This window comes from Hippoglossus stenolepis, chromosome 20, assembly GCF_022539355.2.
Source record: "Hippoglossus stenolepis isolate QCI-W04-F060 chromosome 20, HSTE1.2, whole genome shotgun sequence".
Taxonomy (NCBI): Eukaryota; Metazoa; Chordata; class Actinopteri; order Pleuronectiformes; family Pleuronectidae; genus Hippoglossus; species Hippoglossus stenolepis.
In genome coordinates this window covers 16948744-16961243 of record NC_061502.1, presented here as the reverse complement: position 1 = coordinate 16961243, position 12500 = coordinate 16948744, and the positions used below count along the sequence as shown (strand labels likewise).

The 12500-nt window shown below is 43.8% G+C and overlaps 1 protein-coding gene across 1 annotated transcript; it reads left to right on the top strand.

Annotated features, from left to right (window-relative positions):
* Positions 1-389: 389 nt before the first annotated feature.
* rab15 (RAB15, member RAS oncogene family) lies at positions 390-11791 on the top strand. Its single transcript, XM_035143301.2, has 7 exons — positions 390-756; positions 7637-7697; positions 8156-8216; positions 8712-8789; positions 9372-9461; positions 9938-10003; positions 10144-11791. The coding sequence occupies exons 1-7, from the start codon at positions 633-635 to the stop codon at positions 10303-10305; spliced, it is 642 nt and encodes a 213-aa protein (XP_034999192.1). The 5' UTR covers positions 390-632; the 3' UTR covers positions 10306-11791.
* Positions 11792-12500: the final 709 nt, after the last annotated feature.

Below are 12500 nucleotides of genomic sequence, written 5' to 3'. Positions count from 1 at the left end.
TTTTATGAGGATATATGAATAAAAATAGGCAAACAAAAAACAATAAAATACAATTTAATTATAGATATAGCAAAAGGAAAATGGCATTGTAGATATACATTTAAAATACATTTACTTTTCAAAAAACAGTTTAGGAGATGATTTTGAATGTTGAGTGCAGAAATAGATATATAGAAATATAGATAAATGTAGTAAACTGTGACATGAAATCAAATTTTAAAGAATTTATTATTGTTATATCATGATGATATCCTAGAGACAAATATTCTGCATTCGTGCTATTCACCACCTAATACTCAAAACGTGCGTCCTATGTTATTATCACATAAATCAGTTTATGGGCTTTTACTCTGGAAAGCCCCACCGGCAGTGCTGCTCCCTGATTGGCTGTCCGCTGGCCCACCGCACCCACTGGAGGCTGGATGCTGCCCGTGAAGCTGCTGGAGCATCTTCCCTCATCTGTTCCCCAACGACCCGCTCCCGCTCCAGGGAACAACACCGAGGCAGAGCCGGGGCAGACATGGGCTGCAGGCGGGGAGGGAGCCTCCATCCGTCGCTGAGTTAGCTCTTGATTCACCCTTTGTGTTATAAATCCAGCAGCACAGACGCACACAGACGCACACAGACGCACCATGGCCAAACAGTACGATGTGCTGTTCCGACTCCTGCTGCTCGGAGACTCCGGGGTCGGGAAAACATGTTTGTTGTGCAGATTCACGGACAACGAGTTTCACCCGTCCCACATCTCCACCATCGGTAAGACCCCACTCCTGCATCTCTCCCCCCATGCACTTGTGTTTATTTGCACTTCCATTCATTTTCCTATTCACCTACGCACCCCCCTCTCTCTGTGGCCCCTGATTGTTCTATACATATATTATTATATCAGGAGGCTGTGTCGTGATTTAATTAGAGACGTGGTTGTATTTGGTTAAGGAAACCCCTGAGGGGGAGATCCACCCCCCATGAGTTTAATAACTATCAGCACTTGGCTCTGACTTTCACATGCATTAAAGGGGAGGTGGGCTTTGTTTTGCATCAGGCTCCCAGGCGTGAGTCTGGGTCCCCTGAGATTCATTTTGTTGTTGCTATTTCCTCAAACTATCAGGGGTGGGAGTCGCAGGGTAACACACGATAACAATAAAACCATGATACAAGCGATTCTTGCGATAATCAATATATTGCAAGACAATTATATAACGACGCATCACGATATCTGTCTACCTGAAGCATACGAAACAGAGAATCAGAACCAGGTTTTATTGCCAAGCAGGTTTAAACAGATAGGGAATTTGCTGTGGTGTATTTGTGCAAGTATAAATATAAAAAAGATAAAAATAGGAAACAAAAATTCTATATACAACGTACTACTATTACCAGGGGAGGGATTGTAAGTAAACACTAGAGACTGGATTGTGCAAAGAGGGAAAAGAGGTCATGTGTAGGATTTCTGCATTTATTCACTGCAATTTGGTTTCACACATTTTGACACAAACTGAGTTGAAAAAATGTACAAAATAGTCTTATCTTAGTGCCTCTTCAGTCTTTAACAAACACACTGTGATTTGTCAATGTCCACATGTGCCATCATTCCAATATAAACTGGCAATTGGCAAAGAAATCTGTTTGAGGGTCAAATTTTGTCATACTTGCACAAAGACAATAAAGTTCTGTGGCCCCTGATAAGGGTACAGTCACACATAAACGAGTGAGAAGCGAATATCGTGGGTCCAAGTTCTCCGGCATTGAACTCCACGCGAAGCCACGCTGCGAGATTGGAAGTGAACGGGAGGCGAAGCTTCACCCCTCAAACATTCACTCTAATCCACAACGGCCGGGCTCTAATAATTATGGCATAAATGTGGTGATCTGTACTTTGCATGACAAGGTCGATTTTTTTTTTTTTCTTATTTGTAGAACGAATTTGAAAGTATCCCTGTAAATGGAATCGAATGAGCAAAGCTAAACCAGCCTCTTTGCTCCCAGTTGAGGTCCGAGCAGAATCTCTCTCTGCACAGTGTGGACCATGACAGGCCCATTACAATGCTTCACTTTGAGGTTCGGGAAATGAGGATGTACAGTTAGTGGTGGAGTCTAATCTTCTGTGTAGCACCTGGTCTGTCTTTACCAAGTGTGTGTCAGTGTGTGTGTGTGTGTGTGTGTTCACTGAATAGACATATTTTCTCAGAGCATATTTTCTCGTGGAAGCTTCTACTTCCTGACATTATTTGCAGTAGTTAAACGGAGAAAATTAAATTCAGAAATCCCTGCGGCTCAAGGATGAAGTAAACAGTCAGGAAATGTTCGTCCTGGTTGTGATGACGATGGCAAGTGGCTTTTTATTGAAAAGTAATAAGGTCAAGAGAATGAATCATCCGTCCATTGTCTGCGCAGCTTATCCTTGGAGGGTTGCGTGGGGGCTGGAGCCAATCCCAGCAGACTCTGTGCGAGAGGCCGGGTACACAGGTCGCCGGCGTAGCACAGGGTGGACTTCAAAGCTGCTTTCTGACATTCACAGAACTCTGGACTGATATTTTCCAGAGGGACTTTATGTGTGAATGCAAATGTGCGAAGTCGGCTGCTGCAGACTTTTTCTGGAACTTTTCCTGCCAGGACCTTGGTAAAAATGTCTGGAAAATCACAGCTAGCAACAAATGACGTAAATTATGTTTCCAACACGCATTTAAAGGACATGAAACTGGAAGAATACTAATATCTCAGGATGTGAAAGAGGAGCCATACATGTTGTAGGGGTCATCTTGAAAAGACGAGATTCTAGAGCCTTCGGTGATTAGGGCCGACACACACACCTCATCCCACTGAACCTCACCTGCAAGTTGTGATGCTCACGTTCTTATAGAAACGTCAGCGTGCTATTTTTAAGTCGTTCGCCTATAGCGCCCTGCAGTAAACTTTCACAGTGCGGAGACGTGCTCCTGTTGTACACTGCAGACCTTTCTGATTTCTCTCAGAGGAAATGTTCAGCCTGTGTGTGCATGGTGGAAAACCCCGGCAGGCAGTAGTGTGTTTCGTTCTTTCATTGTCGTAGTTTGTCACATCTACACAACCACCGATGCTTACAAATCAGGCTCTTGCAGCCGTGCAGCCGTTGGGCTCCAGATTGAGTCGTTGGAGGAAGCAGACTGAGTCTAAGAGTCACGCTGGGAGGTCTTTTGTGAAATGAGTCCAACCTCCTCAGACTAAACAAACCTAACAGAGCTGGGAGATCAAGAGTGACCACCGTCAGTGCTCCTCTGTGGCGGATCAATAAATAATTTCCTAACCTTCACGGTGATAGAGGGATATAAATTCCCTCCCATGTCCCCCTCGTGTGCAGCTCCATTATTCATCAGTTCCTGTTACAGTCCACTCACTCGCCTTTTTGCTCTTAATTAGTGTAAGTGTAAAAAAGACTTCAAACACTGAGAGCTCCCACTAAACAGTGTGGTGATGAATAGATGCTGATACAGAACGTGGACACGCAAGCCTTATTTCGAGCAACATTTCCCCGAACCATGGGTATTAATGCTGCTGGAGCCTCCTAGGAAAACTTCCCGTGAGATTTCGGACCCTGGCTGCAGGGATCTGTTCCCATTCAGACACAAGAATATATTTGAGGCCCGGCACTGATGCTGCAGTAATAAGGTCTGGCTGTGCAGTCTGGGTCAGGGTTCAGCACAGACGGCCTCACACTGTCCAGAAAGGAAAAAAAGAATATCCTGGATATGAACGCTGTGGTATGGAGCTGTGGTAGCAAGGTCCCGTCGGTACACTCTCTGGACCAATCACAAGTCGACTGAGCTGTCAATCATGATGTTTTACCCTGAATCGGGGTCAGCGTCGATGTCTATTTCCATGTCGTCTATCTCTGATGGCTGAAACTTTGAAGAACAGCCCCAACACAAACTTAGATGAACTGGGCTTCTCGCTGTTTCCACAGTTTAAAAAAAACCTAACATGTTTGATGAATCAGTGTGAAACCTGCACAGTGATATATATAATAGTCTGTATAGGCTGCATGAAATACAGCAGATATACTGTTTATTTCAGCTTGGTAGTCTTGCACATTAGCTCTGTTATCTCTAGAAGTTGATAGATAGAAAGCAGAGAGTCGGGAGCAGACAGTGGAAACCACAGAGCGAGACCTGCACTCGTTTGTTATCTTTGATTAGATCCATCAAGGGCTTTTTGATCATTAAACCAGATACTTTGAAATACAATAACATTAAATAACACATCTGACAATAGGGTGAACAAAGGATATGACTTTATTCACTGGATACAGCTCAGCATAAAATAAAAGCTCACAGAATAAAACTCAAACTAATATCACTACCAGCTCTTAATATTCCCTCGCTCATCAGCGATCCTGTTTTATTTAAGCGGGTCACCTTGTTCCTCATAAGATTGTCGTCTGGGCCGGGGAACGAACGCGTCTCCGGTAAAGAGCAGATGATTTAGTGCCGGTGCTCGGTCACACCTCTGAGATTCATCTTCCTCACTGTCGCCCAGACTCTTCAGAGCCGCTGGCTGTCAAACACCTATGAAGTACGAGTGTGGCCCGGCTCTATATCACAGCTCAATCAGCAGCCGTGCTCATGGTGGGGATCCCAGTGGTGGTATGATGGCGGCCTGGTGAACTCGTTAGTCTAAAGGGCGTGGCATTGATCAGCCTCCACAGATGAAGCCACAATGTTGTAAACAGGTTATCAAGAAAATTCATGCTTTTATCTTGAATCTGGCTTTTTATCCAGCAGCATCTTGGTTTTTAAAAGCAGAAGTAACCATATTTGGAGGAACGGGGGAGGAGCCTGATTGAGAGCTTTAGGACACTGCTCACTTCTACGACCTGCACCCATTGGACAGTACTAGCTGTCAATCACACGGTATCCACGCCCCAATGCATGGTGTATTTAAGAGAACTTTAAACTAGAGATTGAGACCATGAACTCGATATGAACATGTTTACTGACGTTATGAATCAAGTGAGAAGAACGGCCATTTTCTCTTAGACTTCAATAGAGACCGACTTATTTTGTTTGCAACCAGTGGAGTCGCCCTCCGCTGGTTATTCGAGAGAATACAGATTTTAAGCCCTTTTGCATAGGCTTCTCTTTCTGGATCCAGAGTCCACATCCATTTTTGTTTAGACCAGCGGACACCCAATCAGGGAGCAGCACTGCCAGTGGGGCTTTCCAGAGTAAAATATATTTTATTTTAATTGTCCTGCTGTGTTACTGAAGACAGCAGCTGTCTGTCCTCACCTTGTCATGATGGCCGTGGAAGAAAAGACCAATTCTCCAGTGGGTGTGTGTCACTTCTGAGTCGATCACCTCCGACACACTGACGCGTGTCCCCACCTGATCCGTCTTTCACAGACCAACACAATTAGTAATTATCCGAGTCAGAGTGGGGTGTGTTCCCATTAAGTCTACATGGCTTTCACACGGCTGATTGTGAAATGCTGCCATGTTACATTAACTGCTGCCTCGTCATCCTCAATGTCACAGAGCAGGAGGGGAGAAGATGGAGGGTGGCTCCTTTTTCTATATCTGCTGAATTATTTTTATTATAAATGATTGATTTTAAGTCAGTTACTATGCTACTCTCAAGATGGGCCCTGCAGTTGCTGTACCTCACCTGTAGGGGGCGCTGCAACCCCCTCAGCAGGCTCACTCCCAGTATCATTGCTGATAGTCGCAGGTTGAATTGACAGAATCAGGTCCAGCAAGTTGAGGAGTAAAACTGAACTGCAGATCAGTTGAAAAGACTTAGAAGTAATAAGAAACCAGTGTTTATCTCTGATATTCAACAGGAAACGTTTAAAATACGAAGAAGCTAGCTGTCACGTCGTCGGGAGCTTAATACGCATTATTAACGGACGACGACGCTGGGAGACGGACTCGGTTTCATTAGTCTCCTCTCGCTTCTGCAGCCTCGGGCAAGTCAAGCCGCTGATTGCAATGCTGACCTTTCACTTAGTCCTGGTCTGAATGGTCTCAAGGAAAAAGTAAAAAGGTCGCATTATAACTTACATGAGGCCTCAGACTGTCGAGTCCGTGAGCTCGGAACTCTGTGGAGCGTTTCCTCGACTCCAGCTCGTCCTGAGCAAACACACACGATCTAAAAAGAGAGACTAAATCAGCCTGGCCAGCTAAAGTACGTCCGTTAGCAGAGTATCGACTGTGCAGAAATGCAGCAATAAAAACCACAGGCAGCACTTCTTCCAGTTTTGTGAATCGATTGGACTCAGGGGCCTCTCTCTCTCTCTCTCTCTCTCCCTCTCCCTTAGTGTGGAGCTGGCTGTGAAACAAGGCTGCTGCTGAGTATCTGGTTAATTGGGATGAGCTGTTAATTGATTTCTCAGGGATTAGTGTGGTTCATAGAATCGGGAGGGTTTTGGCTTATTTATTGACTTGAGGTGAGGTGAGGAGACGATGAGGGAAAAAGAACCATGGGACCATGATTTATAAAATGCTGTATTGAAGAAGACTTTAAACTTGAGACTGAGACCATTACCTCCTTAGGAAAATACCAACTTTATAAATCAAGTGAGAATCAGGGTCATTCTCACAGACTTCTGTAGAAACGGATATATATCGTTTGCAACCAGTATAGTTGCCCTCTGCTGGTCTTTTGAGAAAATACAGGTTTCAGGCACTTCCGCATTGGCATCACTCTGATGATCAATCTGTTTTGTTTCCAGTAACAGGGCCACAACTACCAGTAAGGACGATACGGTCTGAAGCCGCTCTTCAGTATAAATACAATAATAAAAAATAAATTAAAGATATTTGTGTTGTCCATCAACCGCAGCAACATTTACCAAACATCATCATCACCTCTGCCAAGGAGGTTGTGTCCGTTTTGGTTTGTTTGTTTGTTTGTTTGTCAGCAGGATTACGCAAAAACTACTTAACGGGTTTTCACTAAACTTGGAGGACGAACGGAACATGGGCCAAGAAAGAACTCATTAAAGTCTGGCACAGATACATTTGGCACGTTTCTGTGGAAGCAATCAAAACTAGACAACAACCTAACATCAGCACAAGAACATTCAGATCGGTTCTGGCCTTCAGAAGAGAGTGAAGGGTGAATCTTTAAAGAAAGAAAGAAAAGTCTTTGTGTGTGATTTTCTGTCATATGAACAATTTCACACTGAGTCGTCTGAAATAAATGAGATCACTGAAGCGTGAGCGGCTTCTCGTCTTCACCCTCTCCCCTTCCCAGCTCCGCTTCTTTCCTCCCGTCTGTTCACCGCCTCCTCCCTCGTTTCACCTCCCGTGCGATCGATGCAAAGAACCAAACGAGGAGGAGGAGGAGGAGGCTCGGCGGATCATTATGCTACTCATCTAACAGGCTGATGGGATGATGAGGCTCTGGTTGTGTTAATGCCCTCTGTGATGTTACAAAGCTGCAGCGGACACCTCTGACCCTTTGTCTGTGACAGACAAGCCGGGGTTATTGATTCCAGTCACTTCTCGGGTCTTAAAGTTCACACGTCTCTGAGAATATTCAGAACATTTAGCTTTAGCACAGCAACTGAAGGGGTTTGGAGAAATATCCAACAAACACCGAGCTCCTCTGTGAATCCAATACTGTGTTTTCTGATCGTATCTTCTCTCTTGTCTCACAGGCGTCGACTTCAAAATGAAGACACTACTAATAGATGGTATCAAAGTGCGGGCACAGATATGGTGAGATATTACGAGGCTGGACGTCCTGTACATGAGATAAAAATGTTATTAGATTTCAACAGTCGCTCTTTATTTACAACAATACAAGCTTATTTGTTTGACCGATCACATTCGGGGCTGTAGCTCTAAACTCTTGATCTTTCCTGAGAAATGTGGGGTTTTAAAAATCTGGAGACCTTAAAATGGAAAAACCAGTGTCAGATTTACTATCTTTACATTTGACTAATTTTAGGCTGATAAAATAAAAGGACTTTCATGCAGGAGACTGGAGTTACTTTTATAAACTAGAATAAAACAGAATGTGGTCAAATGGAAAATATAATTAGAAGTTTAGGTTCCTGATCAACATTTTCGGGGAGGGGGGGGTAGTGGATTCTAAAATCTATTAAAGCCATGTTAACGTATTATAATCTCTCAAACAAAAGTTGTGTGTTCATATTTGTTTGTTGTGTGTGCAGGGACACTGCCGGTCAGGAGAGATACCAGACCATCACCAAGCAGTACTACAGACGAGCACAGGTACGTGACCTCATGTCCCCCCCGTTTATTATTTACTCTTGACACACCTTGATATAAATCACATACAAATGAAATCTGATTTATTTATTAAGTCAAATCTGTAGCAGATGAACCATTTAGGTCCATTAGGCTTTAAGTTATAAGCTTCATAGCATCAGTATTGTAATATAATGTGGTCATTGGTATTGTAATGTCTCTGTTTACATCCCTTACCCCCTGAAGGTTGTTGCTCTGCCACTCTGGCTGCTAAAGAGGTTAAACTGGTTCAAACCCAATTGTCCATTTACCAGAAAATGGCAATTAAATTGGAATAAAGGTTCTCTCATCCAGCCGGGGGGGCTCACAGTGTATAAATGCATCATTGCCAATTTTCCAAGTGGTGGTCTGGTTTGTTTGCAGTAATGATATCAGTGTTTTGCAATGTACTGATCTTAAAAATACTGCTTTTAAGGTTTTGTGTTTTTTCTAAAAACTCTTTTCACCCCCTCGGCTCAGGGAATCTTTCTGGTGTACGATATCACGAGTGAGCGATCCTTCCAGCACATCATGAAATGGGCCAGTGACGTGGACGAGGTGAGTCACGGGACATCTGGGGGATTTAGGAATTAGATCAATCAGGCGCGGTGGAGAATCAACAAGCATTTCTTCCCCCTCGCATTGTGAAAAGGGCAAAACTGACAAAACCAGAGATGCCGAGCTGACAAAGAACAGATGTCTGACATGGTGTGATAAAACCCAAATGCTCCGACCTGACATTTACGCTGTATTTATAGTGTCCGGGCTTCATTCTCAAATACCTGTCATCGCTTTATGAAATGTGTTGTGTAAATATCGGAGGAGAACATTTTTTCCTATTGCAGTAATTCTGTTTAGGAGTCTTCAGAAAGCTCTTCCCTGCTTCCCCCTGTCATTTCCCGGATGACTTTATTCTATTAATTTAGTAATTATGGGCTTCATTTCCTCTGTGTGTTTATCTGAATATATATATACACACACGTGCTTTCCACTTATCTTTAATCAAGGTGTCATTTCCTGAGCGCGGTGGCTCCTGTGTTTCCTCCGGTCTGTGTTCTCTTGACATTTGAAATCCCTCTCCCTCTCCTTCCATCTCTTTAATTTGGTTTCATTTCCCGTCCACGTGGCGAACCCCTGCAGTACGCTCCTGAAAAGGTCCAGAAGATCCTCGTAGCGAACAAGTCGGACGAGGTGGACAAACGGCAGGTGGCCACGGAGCAAGGCATCAAGGTGAGAGGGTGTAAATACTTGCCGGGTTCGGTTTATATTAAAATGATGCTGTAGAATAAAGGGATAAAGAAGCATTTTTGCCTCACTCTCCCTCTCTCTCTCTCATTCTCCCACACAAACACACTGACCTCTCACAGTCGGATTGACCATCAGCAGTAACCGGAGAAATCCTTAATGTGTCGTTGGCCGGTGGTCGGTGGCCATGATGCGGAATTATGGGCATCATATGTCTCCTTTTTAAATCCATAAACAAGCTCTAATGGCTGCGATGCACCAATCTGACCTGAAAGAACCAGTGCAGACGAGTGCTTCACCTCATGTTGCCTCACATCTGTCAATAAAAGCTGCACTTGAACACACGGCTGTATCCGAGCGCCAGCAGACAGTCGTGCATGTGTCAGCTCCTGAATCAAAAAGACAAGCAGACAGAAAGCTTTATTTTTTTAAGTAACATCTGGGTTTGTCTTGTCTTGCAGTTGGCCAAGGCTTATGGAATGGACTTCTTTGAGACAAGTGCCTTCACCAACCACAACATAGCAGAGGTGAGGTGAATGTGCGGAGCCTCAGTCAGGACAGAGCCGTGCGTGCAGTCGTAATTATATAATGTGAGGAAATGACTTGATAAGTGATAGTGCGGCTAATCTCTCCTCTTTTCCTGTCGCCGCACTTTCTCCTCCCCAAGTCTTTCACCAGATTGGCTGAACAGGTGCTGGCGGCCAATAAGAAGGACCTGGATCTTCTCCGGATGTCGGATAATGACGAGCTGGACCTTACCGCTCTGGAGGAAGAGGAGGGACTCTGCGGCGGCGCGGCGGACGACCAACGCAAAGGCTGCTGGTGTTAAAGTGACCGTGTGGACAGCGTGATTGTTTTTTTTGTTTTTTGGGTTGAATATACGTCATCGCCACACACTTTGGACACTCCTGGAAAAAAAATGTCCTTTGGTAATTGGCTTCTGTAGGTCCCTCTGTTTGCCGCAGCGTCAGGTTCAAGGACAAACATTTTGCCACATGGTGCCAAGTGTGTGGTGAATCAACCAAGTGAAGGTCCAAATGTCCAGGTTTCCACTCGGTGGCTCCGAAATTTTCATTTTGTTTCAGAAGCACCAGTTCCTGCTCAGTTCCGTTCAGCGTATATCTTTGATGTAACCAAATACAATCTCTGTCCAGTAAAAAAAAAAAAAAATCAGCGGCAAACATACAAAACGTCCTGAAGAGCTGCAAAACCACGTCTCCATCATCTTTTCTTCAGACTTTACACGGATGTATAGAGGATGTATAGAGGATAGGGAACGACTTGAAACTTCACCACTGACTTGAAATCATCTTTCTCAATTCTCTCTTCTTCGATATGCCTTGCAAACCAACAGAGAGATTGATTCTCCGGCCCCTTTTAGCGTTTCTCCCCCTCATAGCCTTCCCACCAACCGAATGCAGTAGATGTAGTGTAAGGAAACTACCACAAGAGGGTGCTACGTTAATTGCAGAAATTGCTCCGTGCTCAGTGTGACGTTATACCAGTGCACTGATTCTTCTTCTCTCATGTTTCTGACCTCGGTTACACTTGAAGGGAAGGGGTTATTAACATATGCAGCCATTGTATTGTTTTGCATGATGTCGACATCTTGATGTTGGGGACACGGGCGGGAGAAGTATTTCATTTCTCTGTAGCAAAACTGAGGATCATCTTTTTTGTTTATAGTCTCAGAAAATATAGGTGCACATCACTGCATTGTACATACCAGGTTTTCCACAGCATTGTAGATGAGGATGCATCATTAATTTGATATATTACCATTAGAGGGCTGTATTTAAAAACCCTGCAGTGGTATTCTAGATTGGTTTTGAGATATTCCCTCTGTTAATATAATAATGTCTTGGTCATTCTGTCCTCGCTGTGTTGTACAGAGTCCAGTGGAGATGCCATTTCTCTTCTCTCCCCCCCCCCAGATTTAACAAAGGGACAAGTGAGAGTTCTGCATGTGATTCAATCGTCTTTCCTTTCTGTTATTGCAACTTCAGTGAAGTTAATAATCAGCCGGCCACATCGCAAAGCAGAGCATTTGACCAGAGTTGCCTGTCGGAGACTTGCACCCACAAGGAACCAATCGTAGGAAAAACTTTGGCTTCTTTTTGCAATGAAATGCAACTCGAAAACAACAGTTTGATGTGAAATGACTGGACTGGATGCACAATCTGTGGTTTTCAAGAACTTCTTTACCCTCTTCTCTTTTAGACTAATTGTATTTGTGCAGATATATTACATGCAACATGTTATTCCTGGAGAAAAGATGTCAGATGTTTATGAATAAATACTTCTGTAATATATGACCCAGTGCCAGGGTGTCGTCTTTGGTTGTGCACTTCTTAATTTGACCACTAGGTGACAGATTCACCCTGTTATCTCATGCACTTGCAACGTGTCAAGGTGGGAAATGCATTAGTCATTTATAGTGTTACGTACAAAATATTAACACAGTAAATAAAGCAAAGCACTAGTCACAACTTATACATCTAATTGTCTGGTGGTCACACGTTCATAAATAAAAAAGACTGCATGGTGGTTCTAGTTCAATACAACACTTAATGTGCACTGATGCATTATAGTAACATAAATGTGTGATCATCAGTCGGTGGTGGGGGTTTTCTACGTGAGAATTACAGGAGGAGAAAAAAGCTGCAAAGCGTTTGTTCGTCACCTCATCAGAGTTGTTAATGATGAGAACTCATTAAAGCTCTTTGGGTGGAATTAGCACAACGATGAATATGCATGTGGAACTGTTGTCTGGTCGACAGATATGACAGCTCAGTATCTGTCACAAGGCTGAGTGACACACGGACACACGTACAGAACAACAATCCAGCCTGCACACTGACACATGGCACCCACCCACCCACACATATATATATATATATATATACATGTGTATACAAAAAGGGAATTCAGTGTTGTTGTTGTGAGCAGAGGCCAACAATCATTTTCTGCAACACAATCCCCCAACACATTACTTCAGGTCTTGCATCTGTCTGACATGCAGCC